This window comes from Diadema setosum, chromosome 7, assembly GCF_964275005.1.
Source record: "Diadema setosum chromosome 7, eeDiaSeto1, whole genome shotgun sequence".
NCBI classification, from domain to species: domain Eukaryota; kingdom Metazoa; phylum Echinodermata; class Echinoidea; order Diadematoida; family Diadematidae; genus Diadema; species Diadema setosum.
The window spans coordinates 9,052,006-9,073,641 of record NC_092691.1 but is presented as its reverse complement, the minus strand read 5'-3'; the positions used below and the strand labels follow the sequence as shown (position 1 = coordinate 9,073,641).

The following is a 21,636-nucleotide window of genomic DNA, read 5'->3' as shown; positions in this document are numbered from 1 at the left end:
GGTCACCTTCAATTACTGAAAATGAATTTTGCGGAAAATACTTTAACGCTCATTGAAAATGAACTGAAAGCCTCAAAGAGTGAAAAACGTGGACATAGATACTCGGATGACCTTTAAAAGCAGTTTGCTGTCACATTACATTTCTATAGTGCGCAGGCATATGAGTTTTTGAAGGAGTACCTTCATTTGCCACATCCAAGTACAATCAGACAATGGAGTGCAAGTTTGAATTGTCAGCCTGGTTTTCTCAGTGAAGTCATAGATCATCTGAAACAAATGGCAGAGGACAATGAATTCATGAAGCACTGCACTCTCATGTTGGACGCCATGGCGTTGAAGAAGGAGATTGTGTATGACCCCAAATATGGCAAATATTCTGGATTTGTCGACTGCGGCAATTTTCTTCCCACATTAGATGACAGTCTGGCAACAGAGGCACTTGTGTTCATGGCAGTTGGGTTAACAAATAGATGGAAATTTCCAGTGGCTTACTTCCTGACTGATCATTTGTCTGGTGAAGTCCAGGCTGAGATTGTAAAGCAGCTCATCTGTGCTCTGACGGAGGCAGGACTAACAGTTCATGGAGTAGTATGTGATGGGTCGTATGTCAATCAGTCTATGGCATCCTCTTTGGGCTGCTCGCTGATGGTCCCGGGCATGACGAAATCTTACTTCCCTCACCCTCTAGATCCAAGTGAGAAAGTGTATTTCATCTTTGATGCATGCCACCTGGTTAAGCTTGTCAGAAATTGCCTGGCTACATTGGGTACAATCTACAGCTGTACAACAAGGGAAAAAGAATTTCATGGTCCTTCATTGAAAGATTATATGAATTCCAACAGAAAGACAATCTCCATCTAGCAAACAAAGTGAAGACGAAGCATGTGCAATGGCAACGCCACAAAATGAACGTCAAGGTAGCAGTGCAAGCTCTGAGCTCTTCAGTAGCCGATGCTATTGATTTCCTTCGTGAGGATCTGAAAATCCCAGAATTTGCTGGTAGCGCCAGAACGACAGAGTTCATATGCACAATCGACAAGCTCTTTGACTTTATGAATTCTAAAACCCCACAAGGGAAGGGGTACAAGCAACCAATGAACATCTCCAACCTTCAAGCAAGAAAAACTTGGCTTGATGACACAAAGAAATACACTGAGTCACTCAGGGATGCAACTGGACAGAAGCTGGTTCTAGGGAGAAGGAAAACAGCCTGGATGGGATTCATCATAACAATTGATTCTGTTCTTGAAATCTGCCACAAACTTCTGGTGAGTGCTGACACACCCTTTTGATACGTGTGCACACATATACACTTTCCCAAGATCATCTTGAGATGTTATTTAGCCGTGTTCGGCAAGAGGAGGTTGGAATAACAACCCTTGCTGCTTGCAGTTTAAGTGGGCTCTTCGAGCCATCCTTCTAAAAAAAAACGAATCATGCCATCTAAGAATGCCAATGTCACAGTTGAGCAGCAACTGAACAGACTTTTTCAGCACAAGACGCCTGCTGCAGTCAGTCACTGGAACAGAAAGATGCAGGAATTTGCTGAACTGTTGAAAGAGCCTTCAGAGTATCATGACCATGTACTGAATTATATGTCTGGGTACATCACTAGGCACACAGTGAATGACTGCAGATGCACTTGGTGTTCATTGGCGCTCCACCACAATGCACCTCCTGAGGAAACATTACCAGCAAGCCAAACAAAAAGAAAAGACCGAGGTGGCTTGGTGAAACCCAGAGAAGATGTGTACAGAATTGTCAAAACTACAGACACAGTCTTCAGGTTCAAGATGTTTTGCCTTCAGCTCTATGTTTAAAATTCATTTTGTACAAGTTTTTATCTACTTTTCACAAGACCACAGTGGAACCTGGTAATGAAGAGGACAGATAACAGAACCCTGTTGTAAGAAAGTGATCTTGCCATTCTCAGTTCTTTTCTTACCCTTATTAAATATCTTTAACAAAGAACCTGATTTAACAACTTGATCATCATGATTCCAAAGCCCTAGTTATAAACAGGTTCCTCTGTAGTTTTGAATATATTACTTAATTTAAGCTTTTTTCCTTTTTTTCATTCTTATTTCTTAACAATTTGTTTTGATAGTTTATTTGTGTTCGCCCGGCTCAAAACACACAGAGACACAGACAGACAGACAGACAGACAGACACACACACACACACAAAATCTGTAGAAAGGAGTTTTCATTTGTGGTGGATTTAGAAAGATAAGAGTCTAAGCTTTAAAATGACATATTTTATATATCGTATTCAGAACAGACAATTCTAACCCATTTAAATCATTTTTCAAAGTCAGCAGATTTATAGGAGCAATAAACAAAGGGGGGTAGAATTAATTTGGATAATTACAGGAGGTGCTAACTGACGACTTCGTGGGTTTTGAGCTGGGTGGTCACATTTACTCTAGTTATATCAGATGATTTTTTTTTTTTTAAATTCATTTTCTTATTAATTTATAAATACAGTTTTCCTAGTATTATTGAATGTGTTTTAAATGAATTACTCAACATACAGAAGTACATATAGGTTATTGACAAAAGATTTCTCTATAGTTTCAATTACTATAGATAATTATTGAAATCTGAATTTTCAATATTTTTCATACTCAAAATATTACTTTGTGGCACATATTTGGCATATACATGTACACCTGGGTGCATTTTAATGATTCCACAGGGTTTGCTTGGAATTCATGAACAGAAGCTTCAAGCTTATGAGGTATTTCTTCCAAAGCTGGGACCATATCTTTTGTAACACTTGATTTGCAGTCAGTAAGGGGGAAAAAACTTTCATAATGATGAAAATGATGGAAATTTTGCCTTATTACGTGGTTACTGATAAGAATTTTTATATTCAACATCAGGGGCCGTTGCATAAAGCTTTTCACCTGAGAAAACTCTGGTTGTTTTTTACCCAAGTTTTTTTTTTTTTCTTGTTAAGGCTATGGCAAAAGTCAGACTAACCCGAGTTTTGAGTTTTTACCCGAGTTTTTCTGAGAGGTAAAAGGTTTTATGCTATAGGGCCCAGGTGAAAATTCAGCCATTAGAGTTTGTGTTTAACTGTTTAATTTTTGTTGTAATATTTTACTAAATCTATGTAGCCAGTTATCAATTGTGGTGTAACTAAATTAGTAATTACATGTATAATAATTAAATTGATTTTAATTTTGAACATAAAAGTTGCTTTATCATTTGTCACGTTTCTATATGTATGGTCAAAAGTTTTCACCTAACACATAAAAGATGCAAATGAGTTTTTGTGTTATCATTTTGTGTGTGTGTGTGTGTGTGTGTTTTATTACATTCAAGAGCAGCAGACAGACATAAGCAGTGCAGTGTTTCTCTCTCAGTGTGTCAAATTTTGTAGAGGTGAGATTCCAGAGTCATAATACAAAACAGTGGTCTGTTGCATGTGTATACTTGTGTTTAAACTATTTGTGTGTGAGTATGTGCATGTGCTTGCCTGTGTGGGTAGTAGTATGTGTGTTTAATAAATATGCATTGCTGATTGCTATGGGATTTTAAATACTTATGAAAATAAAATATCTGCACATAATGAGAGCTGGGCCCTGTTGCATAAAAAGTTAAAATCAAACCCAAGTCAAGTCAGAAAATCAAACTTAAGTTGGGTATCAGCCAATCAGAATCAAGCATTCTGAGACTTAGATTTGATTTTCTGACTTAGGTCTGATTTCAACTTTTTATGCAACAGGGGCCAGTTCCTTGAAAATCGAATAAAGCACTCAAAGAATGTATGATTTTGGAACCTGGTTTCTGACAATGAAAAAATGACCCCCCCAAAAAAAAAAAAATGAGGCGATTATTAATTTCCGACATTTGTTGTATTCCTGCATGGTAAAATGGAGGGTTTTCTTTCTTCAGAAGCATGCATGTTTTTATCCCATTTGAGTTTCAAATTTATTCTTACCTGTTAATTTAAACCGCAATATCGCTTGATTTTACCTAATTAATCACTGTATTGTTAAAAAATATACATGCATGCATATAAATGTATAAAAATATAAAAATAGTGAATTGCATAATGTATAAACCAACGATGGGGTGACTAATTGGCACTTTCTCCAGCCCCCTCTTTTTATGGCAACCAAATAGTAAAATTATATCACAGAAAAAATAAAAGTTTAAAGTGTGAATGGGACACTCCTCTTCAACTCAGCACACGAGCACTGCGTACGCGCCACATGCAGTCCGCGCTGTAGTGTTCTTATCTCTATGGCTACTGCGAAGTGCTGTGTAGCAGGCTATGGCAACACACACACACTGGGGTACACACATTCTGTACTGATAGCCATAGAAGGAACATGGCTGAGCAAGAGAGTTGTACCATACTAAATAAAGTGCTGTCTGAACATAACCATTGTGTAACTGTTTGGTATCTTCAACATGCCTACTTAATAGGTAGCAAAAATCTCAACACTATACAACACAACTTGTCTTGACAGGTGAATGTCATACTATTGCCCAGATATGGAAGAATAATAATCACAGGTCACAGGTATACGCCCTAACATCATTTCTGAAAAACTTGGAAGAAAGTCTTACAAAGCTCCCATCTAAGGATGCTGGGAACAGATGTACCCACTGTGTCGACAGAACATAACTAGAAGTGTCGCTATGGCGACTGGTATGCCTCCGCCATAATGCATGATTCTCCTAATACAATGTAGGTCTATAGTACATGTGGACAATGTGTGAAATTACATTTTCACATAATTGGCAAAATATTAAAATGACAAGTTTGTCACAAATGTGTTGAATGTTTACCTTCCTTGACCTAGGTTTAATTGGATCAATAGGAGAGCATGTATTTGGGGATTTAAGGACTTTAACTTGACTTTGACACATTCATAAGTTTATGCACTGAGTAATTTTCAAGGTATGGAGAAAAAGTGCAATTTCTGTATTGAATAGTAAATTGTTACCATTTTCATCTGGCCTTTGACCCTAACATTCATAAGATAATCACTGTCAGGCAGAACATGCATAAATATGTAGCAAGTTTCAAGATAACTTGAGCCACTTCCGAGTTATGGAGGAAAAAGTTAGTTCAGCATTTTCATTTGATCTTTGACCTTTTGACCTCTGAGGCAAGAAAAAAAAGAACCTTTCCAGAGAATCTCTATTAGGTTATACATGCATACACCAAGTGTAAAAAAAAAAAAAAAAAAATCCTGCTGGCATTGCATAAATATAAGGGAAATCGTAAAATTTTCAAGTGTTGCCCTTGACCTTTGACCCCAAGAACCCTAAATTCTGTCTTAGTACTGGGGATAGATGCAAGGATTTGACCCTGCCTCAATTGTAGATGCCGAAAGACTAAAAGAACATCAAAGTGCTAACCTGTAGATGCTGAAAAGATTGAGCACTGGGCACATCAAACAAGTTGGTCAATTTAGATCTTACATACAAAACGATGCCCTCATCCCCATTTGTCTGACTAATAATGATAACTGACGTAAATACAAAAATTAGATTTGTAGTCATAAGAATTATCCTAAATAAATCAAAATTTGATTCCTACTGCTCAGAACTTATCAACAGTATAACAACTGCCATAATCATAAGATGGACTCACAAGAACACAAAATGGGGTATGAGATGAAGCTGGTCGCAGAGGGAGTCGGTTCCACCTCCAACCAAGGAGATGAGCAGAACTAGGAGTGTGTGTGTGTGTGTGTGTGGGGGGGGGGGGCACAAAACGTCAAACTAATGTTTGTACAAATTTGTTCACATAGGCACCTCTCAACTTCAGTCTCCAAATTCTCTAGTCACTTCTGGGAGACATAGTGTGGAGCCCAACAGAAATACTCTCCCCCTAAATTTTTGGTAAGTTCTCTTTACAAGCAGCAATACCCTAAGAGCCAGAGTTCTGTATCCCTCAAAGTGAGATGCTGCCCCTCCCCATTTGGAGAGTGATCCCAGCCCTTCCTGGAAGAAAGACAGGACAACTCAACCAGATTGGATGTTGCTAGTGGTTCTTCACTCTCTTATACCACACTGCTCAGCTTGACTCAGTTCTTTCATCTTCTCTTGTATTCAGACATCCCCCTCCTCATTGGGAGGGTGCTACAATCTTGTAATTCACAAAAGTACCAGAGACCTCTGTATCACCCACCAATCTCATCATTTTTCCAAATGGAAAATCACCATGGAGACTCAGTGCCTCCACATCACCTCCTCCTTTATTCAAGAGGAGACAAATGGTTTGAATCCATCCATATCATGAATATGTTCATCTAGGCAAAAGTGATGGAATATTGCTTCCACCCGTTCATTCTCAACCTCTCTGTGAGTGGAGTTGTGTCAAGAAATGTCAGGTCCTCTCCATCCAGTCATCTCACCCTAGGGGATTCCAGTTTTGAACATCCTAGGGAATTCTGGTTTCACCCATCTTTGCAGGCAGTTTGCAGCTTGCTGAGAATTTCATTGGTAGTGAGAGTCCCACTCGCTACACTGACAGTCTTTGACCTTGACTTGGCTCCCTGGTGGAAAAACGATGGTACAAAAAAACGCATGAGTGACATTTCTTCCAATGAAACACCACTTCACAATACATTTATATGGACATGATCATTTAAAAAAAAAAAAAAGGAAAGGTGTGAAATCAATGTGAAATTTACTTTGAAAGTCATGTAATATGATCAATATCATATCAGAGCTCAACTCCATTTTAATAATCATTCAGAGTGCCACACTGAATTAATGAAACAAACAATGCCTTAAAAATGCACCTCATAACCCTCATTCGAAATGAATTAATTGTACTGAATTGCATTGATGTTCAACAATTATCAGAAAGCACAAATGTCACTAGATGTCACTGATGTTTGACAATTCCAGTTTGTTGTTAACATACAACTGTGCAAAGATGAAAACCAAACCTACGGGCAACAAATCAGGAGAGTTTGTTCATAATGTGGGGAATAAAATATGACTGAGCGCTTTAACCACCTTATTATCAGAATTTAAAAATAGAGAAATTTAGATCACACAATGAATACAATAAATAATTTAATGATTCACTGTCTCACTACAGCACAATGTTGGGTTCAATCCCTGGCATTAATCCTAATCTTGATGTTCATTATCATCTCCAGGAGATAATCTAAATTAACAACATAGGGTAATTTTACAGATATGGCTTTGTCTGCCTAACCCGTGCAAGATTTCTACATAATCTTATTGAATGTGATGAAAAGTTCACTATCTTATGCAACAGTACAAAGATATGTGACCCGCTACAACAAAAAGGTCCTAAAGTCGCGCACGGTCGAAGCCGTGAAAATCGTGTTTGAAGTCAGAGCATTAAACTTGGTCAAAACCATGGACCATGGTCAAAACTTACGATTTTCTGATTTTGGTATATTATTTGAGTCTAACATTTCTTCTATCATCTGTCGAAATTTTGAAGCAAAATGATCAAAGGAAAGACCAAAAAATAGCGTTTTTCTGAGCCATGTTTTTTGGCATTTCAACGAAGCAGAAACTGGTTCGAAAATTTGGGTTGAGCGCCACAGATAGGTTCCGCCCCTAACAACGACCAAAGTGATCTCATTGGTCAGTTTGCTGCTTGCTGCTAACCGAAGCGTGAAGCTTGCACACTGCCCAGTTGACTGGTGCGTGCGAGCGGGGTGCGCTATGCTCAGCCGCTTCTCACATCCTGGTCACTGATTGGTTGGTGAGGAGACCGCCGACGCTGATGTGCTTGAATGAACTCTTCGGGGGTTGCTAGGGCTTACCTTCTATTGTCCAGAGGTGAAAACTTACTTGCGTGTCCCTTGATCGGATTGCGTCGAAAGGAAGACTTTTAAGGCGCTTTTCTCGAAACAGTGATTTTCCAGACGTCTCGACATGCTCTCTTTTAAACATCCATATCTCCGCAGCCGATTATTTTTTATAAAATGTGTTATATATCAATTTAAAGCAGAAAGATTAGGGGATTATATCATGCAGTTTTCAAATAATCGACCTCGCCCGACTTTAGGATCATTTTGTTGTAGCAGGTCACATATCATTACATTTAACAACTGAGATGACAACAAAAAAACAAACAAGCAAACAAACACAGAAAATGTTCTCCACTACAGCTGCCTGGCGTGTTCCACAACTCACTCTGTCCAGGGAAAGATCACTTTTTCTCACTCCTAATACAGATGCCAGGTACCTCAACAGCTCAGTGTTTGCTTCTCCCTCAACAGGGGGCGCTGCAATATGAACTCCAACTCCTTCATGACTGATCTCTGTGACACATGAAAGCAAATTTTACTCTAGATATATAGACTGAATTTGCCTCAAAATGCCACACCACACATCTTATCTTACTTTTTGTTGTGAAAAATCACTTTGTCTGATTCTGCAATCTTGAATAGTGATAGTCAGCTGCTCTGCAAGTGCTGCATCTGCTCCTAATAATGCAGATCAAATAATGATATGATCTTGCCTATATAGATGTAGAGCTATAACAGCAAACACAGTAATTCTGTCTGATATATGCTACTGTCATCCATGCAACCAAAGTCATGTAATCAAAACCTAGTTGTGACATATCTGAAGAGTTTGCACATAAAAAATTAGTCTGATAGAAAGCTGCACAATCATAACGACCAGTTAAGACTTCCTATATTACTGGACAAAGGTTCACCTTCCATTCAGTCTCATGAGAATTCTCACTGTGCAACGGTCAATACTCCTTGATATGTAATTTTAATTGATCAATGTTCCAAAAAGATTTTATGTTCCGTTGTTTCAAGCAGTGTAATTCCGGAGAACTGGAAAGAATATCTAAGGCTTTGGTTTTTTTTTTTTTTTGGTTTTTTTTTGGTTTTTTTTTGTTTTTTAGCACAGGCTAAAAAAAAAAAGCATAAAAATTTCTAAACAAGCTACAGAATTCTACATTGATCTTGGACTATTGTATCAAATCTATTCAAAGTTCAGTAAAATTGAGAGTCAGCCATTATTCTTTTTATGGTTTCTTTTTTTCATTCTTGCATTAGTACAATATACAGTGTATATTGTACAATGTTTGTCTTTGTACTTGTCCCTCCATTCTTTGGGTCAAATTAATGGATCACATATGATTAGTTCATAACACTGTATGTTCATATCACTGAGTTGTTTGTATTCCAGGATTTGTTGTGATACTCCACACCAAAGTAAATTGACAGCAAACCTTGTCATACAATGCCTCTTTTAAACAAATCATTTATCATTCACTGCAAAGAAAATCATGGCCTGGAGATGAAACTACTTTACCTACACTACTCTTTCACAAATGTTTTGTTAGGCCGACTTTTCTATTTCCCTACCTGAGATATCATTTTGCTTGGCTCCTGGTTTGGCCTGGATTGAGATAGATATGGTGCCATCTTTCTTCTGGTTCAAGGGTCCACGTGGGGATTTCTCACTAGAACTTGATGCACCCTGTGATAACATAGTGCAAAAGCAGTATGATTTGGTGTTGAGATGGTTGCAATGGGCATGTCACATAATGCACATAATCTGTCAATGCAGGCCAGGGAGACAGTTCTATTCAACTAAATCATCATTACAACAAATTGGTCTTCAACACATTGCACCATTGCCCAGTATTAAAAGTTTGAGCTATGAACCCAAACAGAAGTATGCAAATAAACATACAAACAAATTCTATTTCCCTACCTGAGATATCATTTTGCTTGGCTCCTGGTTTGGCCTGGATTGAGATAGATATGGTGCCATCTTTCTTCTGGTTCAAGGGTCCACGTGGGGATTTCTCACTAGAACTTGATGCACCCTGTGATAACATAGTGCAAAAGCAGTATGATTTGGTGTTGAGATGGTTGCAATGGGCATGTCACATAATGCACATAATCTGTCAATGCAGGCCAGGGAGACAGTTCTATTCAACTAAATCATCATTACAACAAATTGGTCCTCAACACATTGCACCATTGCCCAGTATTAAAAGTTTGAGCTATGAACCCAAACAGAAGTATGCAAATAAACATACAAACAAATTTCCCATGGATAAAATCAACTGTTATACTGCAGCTGGTCTCTTTTGCTTAGTGTGTATACAATTTAAAAATTTCTCTTGTGTTAATACCAAGGGTGGCGGTAAGAGATCTCAAGAGAGAAATAAACAACTAAAAAAAAAAGAAAGAAAAAAAGCAGAAACAAAATGATGTTAAAGACAATAATTAACACTTGTCTATCAACACTGACAACCCATCCAATGAGGCATGACAGCTTTTAATAGTAGGCCCTACTGCCACCTGGTACTGGATATTGTGTGTGACAATATAAACAACCTGAATAACATTATGTTTAATTTGATATGACACAACACAGCAAGTGAAAACACTGCATGTGAATAATCAATCCAATCTTCTTCTTCTTTTAGGATAATCAGCCTTCTTCTATCATGAAGCTTACTGCAGATAACTTAGTTGTATGCATCACATAGAGGAGAATCATGCTAAAAAGATGCTTTTTGCAATATGGCACACTCAGGGAGGTGGGACCTCCTATCGATATAGTACTAAGTCAAACTCACATCCAGCTAATCTCTTTAATATTCTTGATCATGGTTGCCATGGAGACAAACAAATGGAAATGGGAGAGTAGTTTGCCACTTTGGATTGATCAAATATGCCAGATTTTGTTGTTGTTTTTTTCACTATCTCCCCCGCCTAGTACTAGGGTCTAGAAACGGGCCTAGTATACAAATGATGCACAGGACAGAGTGATCGGCGAGAATTGGATGCGCGAGTTTAACTTTGGAAAGTTCTGTTTAAACTCACGAGTGCAGCAAGTGGGTTTTACTTTTAGACTGTTCCAAAGTTAAATGAGAGCATCCCATTCTCACTGTTCCATGAAATAGGCCTGTGCATCATTTGTGTCATAAAATGGTCCCGTAAATTCATGAAATATATTTTAACCAATTTCCCCCATTATGCGTCCGGAATACCTAAAACACTATACAAGACTTGAGCCATACGTTGGGATTTTACTGGACGCATGGCCATGCGTTTGGATTTCACCAGATGCATGGCTTAGTGTGGATCAGTCAAAATCAATGCATAATTGACCAATCAGATTGCACAGATTCTAAAGCCCATTTTATAATAGTTGTATTGTCCAAATAATATTGTCTGCAGTACCCTACATAACTCACCTTGTAACAAGTGTATCATTTATCAATAAAAAAGATTACTCTCCATCAGGAATGCCTTTGAAGAATGTACATGGTATGGACCCTCAAGGGCTAGCCCGACCAGACCCCGTGCGTCGCGACTTACACTTGTGTACAGCGACAGGGCTGTGTATAGTTACAGTAGGGCCTACTTGCAACTGTCTACTGGGACCTACTAAGAGTTTTTTAAGATGGGTTAGTTACTGACCGTACTCTCGATTGATTGATGAACAAACTACTAATACTATTCTAAATTTTACTAATCAATATATTTAATTTAATAGAAACTAGTATTAGGATCAGTTGTAGTACGTATTACAAAACTGTTAACTGTTAGTCGAGGTTAGTAAAACACACCTCTTTTTGCCTTCTATCCCCATTTGATTCAGTCAGTAAATGATGTCAAATTCCATTGATGTCCAAAAATGAAGAGGCTAGCTAAAACTTTAAGACTACGAACCCTTTTCAAGACATCCGAGCTGGACTTCTTCTTTGGCATGCTGTACTTGAATATAAGAAGGGACAGCGGGCGAATTCGCAGAGATAAAACTGGTGTCATTAGTTTATGAATTTTACTATCCGTTTGTGAGTTCCCGACACTACCACTGAGTGCCATTGATGTTTTGCACCCTCGCTTTGCAACGTGTGTTCCTTCCACTCCAGTACAGTTACAGTGACAGGGTCGATCGGATCGGGTATGTAGTCTGCTCCCAAGTTGCCAATTTACCCAAAAGATGAGAATATACTAATCTTTTTCTTTTTTTTTACAAACAAAGATATTTTCTCTACTAAAAAGTTACTTTTACGGATAATAATTATAAAATTATACTTAATTTTACAAATAACATAAATAGATTACTTTTCCAAACTTCTCACGTAACTTTGGTGATTGTCTAATCGCTTCGAGTAGCCAAACATGGCAGCTTCCTTGACCCAAACAGCTGTGACTTCACGGTAAGAATGTAGTCATGCCACGACATATATACACAATTCACTTAACAGAACCATTTATAGCCCATATCTTCTCGTAGCTTGTCATTATTTTGTCGTACTTAAGAACCTGTGATGGACCAATTTTGCTAGAATAAATTTGTAGCTAACGGGATCGCTCGCGGGAATGACACGTTGTAGTCCCATATGCTTACATTTTTGTATGTTCTTGTGTATTTCAAAATGAGTAACAGTTAGGGCCTAACGTTAGACATTCTATATATGCAATTCGACGAGTCGACGACTCTTTTCAAACATAAAAGTTATATGCTGTATAGACTAGCCTGTGATGAGACATTCTCGATTCTTCTTATGTGATTGAAATTCAGAAAATCGACTACATTATCAAAAGATATACAGACTCGTTGTTTTAAGTCAACAAGTCATCGAGGGGCACAAATAAGCAGATGATTTACGTATCTACACCCAACTGGCCAAGTGAACCCAAATATTGACTGGGCTGGGTATAGTTAACCCAAGTAGGCCCCTAGTACGTAAGTAAGTAAAATTAAGTCCTGATTCGTGAAATCTCCTTGCCTTGAAGGGCCAGGGTAGACCCTCCCTAGTAAAAATTAGTAGGGCCTAATCGTTGGTAATTAATAAGATTAGTGGACTTGCCTCATTAATGCTTGAGTTGTTGAAGATTGAACAACATTCGACTCGAGTCTAGGCCTAGAACGAGTAGAAGTCTAAGCTATACTATACTAGATTTCTATATTTTCTATGTACAGCTGTAGTTGTAGTAGTACGGTCTATATCATTATCAGTCTTCTCTTCACTCTGTTGTTAAATGTGACCCTGCATCTCAAAACAAACAAAAAGTCGCCAGACATGAATTTTTAGATAAGGCCATATTCTGAAAGAGCAGACTTTAAGCTTTAAAATGATGTATAACTCAAATCAAATGGACTCTCCTAACCTATCTAAATATTGGAAAGAAATCGCAAACTCAGGAAAAGTGTGAACTGAGAAAAGAGGCTCTGAAGTACAGTGTCTATTCAAGCGCTTAATCTTTACCAAACCGTGCTAGCTGTGCGATGAATGGGACAAAAAACAGGAAGTAAACCACCAGAGTAACAACAATGAAGGGATTATCAGATTAGACTGAAATTAAGCATGCCTCATTAACACATTCTGTCCATAATCAATGCCAACTTTAAAAGCAGTAGCACTATCCTTTCAAAAGTTATTAGAGTTGAAAGTGAAGAGTGTGGACAAGGTTTTTCAGAAATGAAAAAGGGATTCTAAAGACACACCTAATCACACTATTCTACCAAAAATGTTCGAGATAAACTGCTAAAAAACACACTTTCCTGCCCGTTTTATGATACCAAATTTTAGCATAATGTAAAAGAAGACCCGCTCTTTCAGAAAATATGAAAAAGTCAAGTTCGGGTAGGTTGACCCATTTCACTTATTTTCAGTCCTCACGCAAAATCAGTGTGTGCGACTTTATGTTCGTTTTGAGGTGCACTGTCACAAATCATCTTAATGCTATTACCATTTCTTTTTGTTTGCAGTGTCAGCTCAGTTTTAAACAGGGATGTCAAGCAATTCGGCAAGAAGTTCCTCTTTGATAACAATGAGGAAACATGTTGGAACTCAGATCAGGTATGGTTTGGGATTGACATATAATCTTGATATTTCACGATTGTACTTGTATGTAGTAAAAATAATTGTATATTCAAAGTAGTATTTATTATAATAGACAGGCGATTGTTACTGTTGCAATGTTTAACTATCATTCTTATTTGCATTATTTTGTCTATGAATAAAGGAAAACATATTTCTTCACTGCCAATAGATGCTGAATAATGTCTATATCAATGCTGCATGCAATTACAGTTAGTATCTTTACATGCCAGAATTTTGCATGAAGTATTCAACATGGTATAGTGAGGTTTATTGCATGATGAATTTTAGTCTATGGAAATGAAGCTACACATTTTGGTCATCTGATTTGATCCTTAGGGCAAGCCTCAGTGGGTTTATGTGGAGTTCCAGGAACCCAGTTACCTGAAGGAACTCCATCTGCAGTTCCAGGGTGGCTTTGCCAGCAAGACCTGCTGGGTGGAGGGAAGTCTGCCAGGTGGTGACGCCAGCAAAGTTATGGACTTCTACCCAAAGGATGACAACACACTACAGATATCCTTTGATTTGGAGTATCTGGGTAATGCCTTACAGCAGGAAAGAGAAGGAAAGACTGAAACACACACACACACACACACTATCACAAGTACTAAGACTGACACACACATAGACAAGCACATGTACACCCCATTATATGCTTAAAAATCGTCTGTCCAAAATTGGCACTGTCTCATTAGAATTATAACACCATTAATCATATCCACAAATTCTTTGGATAAAGCAGACTTTTTGCTAATGATTACAGTTTACTGTTTATAATGATGAGAGTGTGTTTTGTCACACTCTCTAATCTAAAAAATGTTGTACCATTCTGTATTCAGTAATCATTTATAAAGCGTTACAAATATGTGGCCTTGCATCACAAAACCAACAAAAAGTTACCAGACATGGATTTTCAGTTAAAAGCAGATTCTAAAAGAGCAGACTTTAAGCTTTAAAATGATGTATAACTCAATTCAAATGGAACTCTCCTAACCTTTCCTAGTATTGGACAGAAAGCACATACTTTTGAAAGTGTGAACTGAGAAAAGAGGCTGTGAAGTACAGGGTCTATTCAAGTGCTTAATCTTTACTAAGTTGGACTGATAGAACAAAAAAAAAAAGTGAAAGCAGGAAGTAAACCACTGGAGCGACAAAAATGAAGGGATTATCAAATCAAACTGAAATTAAGCATCTTTTATTAACACATTCTGGAGATGATCAATGCCAACTTTAAAAGTAGTAGCATTATCCTTTCCGAAGTTATTAGAGTCGAAAGTGAAGGTATATGGACAGGGTTTTTAAGAAATAAAAAGGGACACACCTAATCACACTATTCTACCAAAAAGTGTTCAAGGGAAAACTGCTAAAAACACAATTTTCTGTTAGTTTTATGATCCCAAACTTCAGTGTAATGTAGAAGAAGAAGACTTGCTCTTTCAGAAAATTGGAAAAACTCAAGATTGACTGAGTTGACCCATTTTACCTATTTTCTGTCCTCACACAGAATCAGTGTGTGCGACTTTTGTGTGTCTGTGTGTGTTTGTAGGTTTTTTTTTTTTCTGTGTCTGTGTAATGTGACAGTAGACATTGCCTTGCATTCCGATCTGTAGTGTAGATTAGTACTCATTCTTGTACTACATTGTCCATCTTTAAAGGAAAATTTACTCCAAATATATACATATAAGGGATGGAAACTCAATTATATGTGTGGAAGGAGTGAATGCAGCAATATTAGTAGAACACGTCAATGAAAGCTTGAAAGCACTGCCACCAGTGGATGAGAAAACTACTACAGAGCATGTTGTCACATATGGAAAATAATGTAAAGAAAATATGAAAACAATTCAATATTTTTTCACTTTCTTAACACAATGAAAGAGTACTAGACTTACTGTACCTTTTCAGAAAGCAGGGGAAATAATAATAGCTATGACATTTGTATGCCAGTAACAAGTGGAGTCAATGTGTACTTTTCATATGCAATGATATCTATGGAATTTACATTATATTCAATTTTACTTTCACTGATGAGTTCTACTAATACTGCACATGTATATTTGGGTTTCATTCCAGTTTAATCTACCCCTGCCTTGTGATATTATTGTCCCTGATAGAATATGGTGGTAATAAGTCCAGGGAATGTGTACTTCTCATTGAATATATATATATATATGTGCATATGTGCATAAAGTCAAAGAGTTGAAAGGTTGGTCCGTCGGGTATTCGATCTTGGGTCTGCCTGAACCGCTATGACGTCTCCGTGGCCGAGCGGTTAAGGCGTTGGCGTTCCATGCCAAAGACCCGGGTTCGAGTCCCGGCGGAGACCAATTTTTCAACTCTTGCGCTTTTCCGAAAAGGAGGAACAGTAAGAGGAATAATGATGTCAAAGCTACGCACCGATTTCTCCTTCCTTTCTCATATCTCACATATGCAAAATTATCCAGGAGAAGCCAAAAAGCTGTTGTAGTGGTGACTTCTTTCACAAAAACATTATCCCAATTCACCGCTACGTGAATCTCATTAGAAGATCCAGCTGAGGCACGCGGCTGGTTATTATTCATAACTCTCTGCCCCAAAAAGGAACGTGTTCATAAAGTCAAAGAGTTGAAAGGTTGGTCCGTCGGGTATTCGATCTTGGGTCTGCCTGAACCGCTATGACGTCTCCGTGGCCGAGCGGTTAAGGCGTTGGCGTTCCATGCCAAAGACCCGGGTTCGAGTCCCGGCGGAGACCAATTTTTCAACTCTTGCGCTTTTCCGAAAAGGAGGAACAGTAAGAGGAATAATGATGTCAAAGCTACGCACCGATTTCTCCTTCCTTTCTCATATCTCACATATGCAAAATTATCCAGGAGAAGCCAAAAAGCTGTTGTAGTGGTGACTTCTTTCACAAAAACATTATCCCAATTCACCGCTACGTGAATCTCATTAGAAGATCCAGCTGAGGCACACGGCTGGTTATTATTCATAACTCTCTGCCCCAAAAAGGAACGTGTGCATAAAGTCAAAGAATTGAAAGGTTGGTCCGTCGGGTATTCGATCTTGGGTCTGCCTGAACCGCTATGACGTCTCCGTGGCCGAGCGGTTAAGGCGTTGGCGTTCCATGCCAAAGACCCGGGTTCGAGTCCCGGCGGAGACCAATTTTTCAACTCTTGCGCTTTTCCGAAAAGGAGGAACAGTAAGAGGAATAATGATGTCAAAGCTACGCACTGATTTCTCCTTCCTTTCTCATATCTCACATATGCAAAATTATCCAGGAGAAGCCAAATATATATATATATATATATATATATATAGTGAAAATTTTGAGCAAAGAAAATGGGTTTTCATTGGGATCCCAATGGAAACCCATTTTCTTTGCTCAAAGATTTCACTACAAGTTGTATCTCATTTGTTTCTGGTCAGTTTTTTCTTTCTATCTCTTCCTACTGTCTGACTACTGTAGCACCACAAATTGTTGTAGTCTTCATCTGGTGGTATTTAATCAGAACTTTGAAAATACAGATTGTCTAATATTTCTCAAGTTTCAGTGATGTATTCTACCATTTCTGCATTCACTGAATATACATATGTTTTAGGTGAATTCTTCTGTAAATTGTGATATTTCCATGCTTAGTCCATATCATGCAGAAACCTGTTGGATCCTGTATAATGTTGATAGAGATTTAATAATTGCAAAGGGTTTTTTGTTGTATGTTTCATGCACTCAGAAGCTGGTGAACTTTTATTGTGCTAGAACATGATGTTGGATCTTCTCACTCTCTCTCTCTTTCTCTGTGTTCAAATGCTAATTATTTTCATTTGATGAAAAGTACATTTGAAATGATGTAAAAGGAAAGTATAATTTAAGGCATTAAGTGGAAAAGCTTGAGAAATCCAGCAGTTCTTACTGCAGTAATCTCGTAGGATGCCTCTATCTTTTATTTGAAGAAACAGCAAAACGATTTGCCTTTAGTAAGGATTTAACATTTATTGTTATTGTTATTATTGTCATTACAAATTATTATTATTATTATTATTATCATTATTATTATTATTATTATTATTATTATTATTATTATTATTATTATTATTATTACTATTATTATTCATACAGCAATTATTATTATTATTATTATCATGATCATCATCATCACCTTTATCTTAATTACTATCATTGTCACCACTGTCAGTTACAGTTGTATTTATATATAATTGTTGTTGTTGTGTTTGTTGTTGTTGTTGTTGTTGTGGAAAAATTAATTTGTGACTGAAGAGCTGATTTCACATCCTTATGGACTTACTTATGCTTGCATATATATGTACAGCTTCTCCCACAACACCTTAAGTTGACCCAAAAGATCTACTAATAGGTTGCAAAGAAGCCTATTGATAAGACCTAGGCTTGTTTTCCTGAATAAAAACTTTTGAAAATGACTCCAAATATTTTATGACTCGTGTAGACAATCTACAGGGAAGAGTAATTATAGGTGAGGGAATATTGAATTCCTTGCAAGCATAAAAATTACACTATGCATTGCAGTACAGTAATACTTAGTATAATGTACCTGTACTTTATTTCCAGTTTCTTTGTTCGTACCGCCATAGCGCCATCTATGGCCTATAATAGTTAATGACTGAATTTCGGCGTGGGGAAAGAGGTCGGTGCGTGGGTGGTGAGTCAGCTAGCTTGAGATGACCGAGTATACTTGACCGGAGGTTGATCATTAAAGTAGGGCACACCCTTGACCGCGCTTGGGAAGAGTCACTCTAGGCGATTTGATCCAGTTACCGTTTATTCTATCTTCCCGAGAAAATTATAATCTGTCAACGGTCAACATCAGGTCAGCGCCTTATGTTGGATGTACATGTATTTGTATAATTATTTTTTTTTCCCACAATGATGAAGACCCTTGGTCAAAATCTGGCCTCCTTTTCCTTAACCACCGGTCACATCTTTCATTTTCCAGATGGAACCAGGGCAAGCAGCGTCAAAATTGTTTTTGCAGAGAGCACCGACTTCTTTGGGAGAATAACGCTTTACAAGCTCGACATTCTGGGATCGGCATTATGACGAAATGGGGGAAATGCGAGATAATTATGTATATTGCATACAAGCACCAGAGTTCCACGTGATATGACTTTAATTGCTTGTTGGTTTCAGTGTTCGCGGAACACGTGCCACGGGCGTGGCTTTACAGTCTGCGATCATGGGCCCGAGATAGACTGGTGCGCTGAAGCCATCTGGTCTTTATCAGATCTTCATATTCTGTTATCATTATTGTCTCGTGTTTCCGTTTAAATAAGTTAATGCAGTTGCTAACAGATACTAGTAGTTAATGGTGCTACTTCCACACCGTTTCCCCAATCTTTTCATTATGATCGTCCTCCTTATAATTTCCGGGTTTGTTTTTTCTTTCCCATTCCCGTTTCATATCTTCGTCTTTGTTTTCTTTATGCACTTGTATTTCTATTTCCTTTTCCATGTCTTGTTGTGGGCTATTTCATCATGGTTTTTTTTTTTCCATGTCATTCCTCCTTTTCTCAATTGTCTTGCCTGACTTGTTCCTTTTTTTCTGTAAGTTTAAGTTGATAAGCGTGAAGTCAGCAAGAAACATTCCACCAACTCAATTTATCGGCAAGAACCACGGGGGGGGGGGGGGGGGGGTGATGGGATGAGATAGATTCGATTCTGTACGAAGCCAAGACAGGGAAAGAGGAAATCATTGTGCCTTATACCGGCAGATATATACGACTGTAATTGTTACATGTTTTACCCCTCAAGTCTATCTCTCCTCCTCGTCACCCTCCGGCTTATTAATCGTAAACTAAAAACTTTTCCTATTTGTAATAGTTTTTTTTTTTTTTTTCTCAGCTCAACTAAACTTAATTCATTTTGATGCCTTCGGGTCAGGTAGTTTGCAACATAAATTCCAAGTAAGATATTTAGTGATAGTGGTTTGTATTTTGGCGTAGCTTTCATAAAGCACACGAGAGAACAAAATGATGGTTAAAAGAGAATCTTGTAGACTTATACAAGTTAGTGTTATCATGTATGAACGTACCTGTCGAACCTGACATTGAAAGCGTGAAAGTTATCAAGGATAGTATACAGAGTGTATGCATGCACGTCCTGTAAGAAGGCGTGTATCATCATCTTCATCCTTTGAACATGATGAAACAACTCAGTTTGCGTTGTATTTTCAAAAGCCAAGAGCTTTTCCGTAGGTGACGACATTATTACTTGTTTTATTTGTGTTAACTATGTTTTGGTCTTTGTAATTACCATCAACAGCGTTCTCATGAAATATTCAGCGCCATGATCTGATGGCGATATTGTTATCATGAAGAGGATGCAAATATATTAATCAATATATTTCTTATGTCTATTGTAGTGCTGTTATTATTCTGTGTGTCTTTGCCTTTTTGTGACTTTGTCTTTGCCATTGTGTATGTGTAATCGTGTATGCTTGCGTGGAATTCTTATACACGTATACTAACCATACCAGTTCGTGACAATTATTATTATCATCATTTAAGTGATTAATTATTTGTGTAAATTATAGCATTTTGGATTATGCAGTAGTTTATGTTTAGGTATATACTATGTAAAGCGCTTAGAGGATTTTATTGATAAGCGCTATATAAATACTGAGTTATTATTATTATTATATTAAATGCACATGAAAATACGTAGGATATAAAATGTATATTTAGAGAACATGTTTAAGATTTGTGTTCACAAGATCTATGTATATGTGTAAAAGAGAACAAAATGTTTTGTGCAAAATTATTCGGTAAATATTCCTACAGTTTTCTGTTTAACTTTAGCTGATCAGTGATGTAAAATGAGAACGAGCTGTTCAGTCCTCCATAAAAGTGAGCACACATTAAAGACAAGAAATTTATGGTTGCTTAGCAAAAGTCAAAAGAGTAAGCTTAGGGGTATAACGCGGGAGTTTTGCTTCTGGTTTATGTTGAATGTTGAAATGATGTCGTTTAACATCCATTATTTTGAGCCCCTTACTCCTATCCTGATGCTTTCGCCGCTTCTTTTTTTTTCCCTTTTTTTTTCCAAGTCAACAAACTCCAGAAACATATTAATTGAAAAAGCAGAGGAGTTAAAGTTGAGGTGTGAATTTTCTTCATTTGTCTCCACCTACATAATATGAAATTTGTAAGATCCAACTGCTGATCTGTGATGTAACAACATGTCCCGTGGTTCCTTTATCCGACATGCATGACATGTTTGTTCAATTAATTATAGATCAGCAGTTGAGATCTTACAAATTTCATTTGTAGAGCGAGACAAATTGAAGAAATTTCACACGTCAAGATGCTAATTCTATAAAAATTTTGATGGATGATAAAACTAAATACTTGTTATAGTGATAAGGTTAGAGTAGAATTAGGATTGGGGATAGGTTTAGGATTAGAGTTTGGGTTAGGGTTAGGATTAGGTTCAGGATTAGGATTAGGGTCCGGGGTAATTGCCCAGAGGGTAATGCATGCTTTTTTCCCCTTATCCCGGGTGGATTTTGCACCTGTTGGAAAGGAAATGTTCATACATACTTAAATCGCATATACAGAGGGATAGATTTGTGATATCATTCGCTATTTTGATTTTGTTTGTCAGACCTGTCTGTCTGTTAGTGTGTGCCAGCAGTCTTACAGTCAACACAGAACACAGCATGTCATATACAAGGTATGTTATGACAATGTAAATTTTATCAGTCTTCATAATGTTTGTTGGTTCACGTCTGGTTAAAAGTCACGTTCCCGATACCGTCCATGATAGAAAGCACGCGTTATCTGATAATAATG

At 37.6% G+C, this 21,636-nt stretch overlaps 2 protein-coding genes across 2 annotated transcripts; one reads left to right on the top strand and one right to left on the bottom strand.

The window, feature by feature from the left end:
- Positions 1–6,390: 6,390 nt before the first annotated feature.
- On the bottom strand, positions 6,391–11,858 carry LOC140230317 (UPF0235 protein C15orf40 homolog). Its single transcript, XM_072310471.1, has 4 exons — positions 11,675–11,858; positions 9,699–9,813; positions 8,154–8,281; positions 6,391–6,523 (listed from the first exon to the last, which is right to left on the bottom strand). The coding sequence occupies exons 1-4, from the start codon at positions 11,828–11,830 to the stop codon at positions 6,425–6,427; spliced, it is 498 nt and encodes a 165-aa protein (XP_072166572.1). The 5' UTR covers positions 11,831–11,858; the 3' UTR covers positions 6,391–6,424.
- A 271-nt stretch (positions 11,859–12,129) lies between these two features.
- LOC140230758 (nuclear receptor 2C2-associated protein-like) lies at positions 12,130–19,473 on the top strand. The gene is made up of 4 exons (XM_072310896.1): positions 12,130–12,168; positions 13,725–13,815; positions 14,176–14,349; positions 18,767–19,473. The coding sequence occupies exons 1-4, from the start codon at positions 12,131–12,133 to the stop codon at positions 18,884–18,886; spliced, it is 423 nt and encodes a 140-aa protein (XP_072166997.1). The 5' UTR covers position 12,130; the 3' UTR covers positions 18,887–19,473.
- The last annotated feature ends 2,163 nt before the right edge of the window (positions 19,474–21,636 follow it).